The 733-nt window shown below is 40.5% G+C and overlaps 1 protein-coding gene across 1 annotated transcript in view; it reads left to right on the top strand.

The window, feature by feature from the left end:
• Positions 1-159: 159 nt before the first annotated feature.
• SARC_08855 (hypothetical protein) overlaps positions 160-733 on the top strand; it is an 8,947-nt gene continuing 8,373 nt past the window's right edge. The window contains exon 1 of the mRNA XM_014297151.1: positions 160-669. Coding sequence (XP_014152626.1) covers positions 583-669 — 87 coding nt within the window. The 5' untranslated portion in view covers positions 160-582. The remainder of the gene's footprint in view (positions 670-733) is intronic.

Here is a 733-nt window from a genome sequence, read left to right as displayed (position 1 = left end):
ATATACATATACGTATTTATATGTACTATTTTTATTAAAATATAACAAATATAAAAAAAACAAAACAAAACACATATTTATGTTTGTCCTGAAGAAGAGATTGGCGAATGCTCTCGCTTGTGTTTGCTGTTGCTAATAATTTAGAGTGTGCTGTGTGGAGTTGGAACTTGGAACTTGGAGGCTTGAAGTTTGGAACCTGCTGGGGGCTGGGGCTCACTGGACGCCTGGAGGCTGGAGCCGCCTGGAGCTCGTCGTTAGGTGTCCGATATCATGACTCATCAGTCTTGCACTTGCTGAAAAAAATGCACCCAATGTTCAAGTTTAGGGCCTGTTTAGACCCAGAATATCTTCTCTTCTTCTACCACAGGCCTCACCTAGTCACGCAACCGTTAGACCCATTGCCTCGGAATATCCTTGACAGCTCGATGTCAAACAATCAAAGCAGAGTGGCAGGAAGCTATGCAAATGTGCTATAGAAAATAGTATATGAAATGAATACATACATATACAGTTATCTAGATACATAATTATTTACATTTGTACAGAGGTGCTTACATTCTGCTGGCACATTTTTGTTGTACAATGAAGTGTCTGAGCATTTTTCTGGCCTTAACGCCCCTTGCGCAGGCCTACTATCTCCCGGGAGTGGCTCCTCGGCCCTATACCAAGGTATGAGTGTATATAAAGTATATGTCACACTTATGTACAAAGTAAATATGTATGTACATAAATA

Source organism: Sphaeroforma arctica, assembly GCF_001186125.1.
Source record: "Sphaeroforma arctica JP610 unplaced genomic scaffold supercont1.840, whole genome shotgun sequence".
Taxonomy (NCBI): Eukaryota; class Ichthyosporea; order Ichthyophonida; genus Sphaeroforma; species Sphaeroforma arctica.
This window is presented reverse-complemented; position numbering and strand designations above follow the sequence as displayed.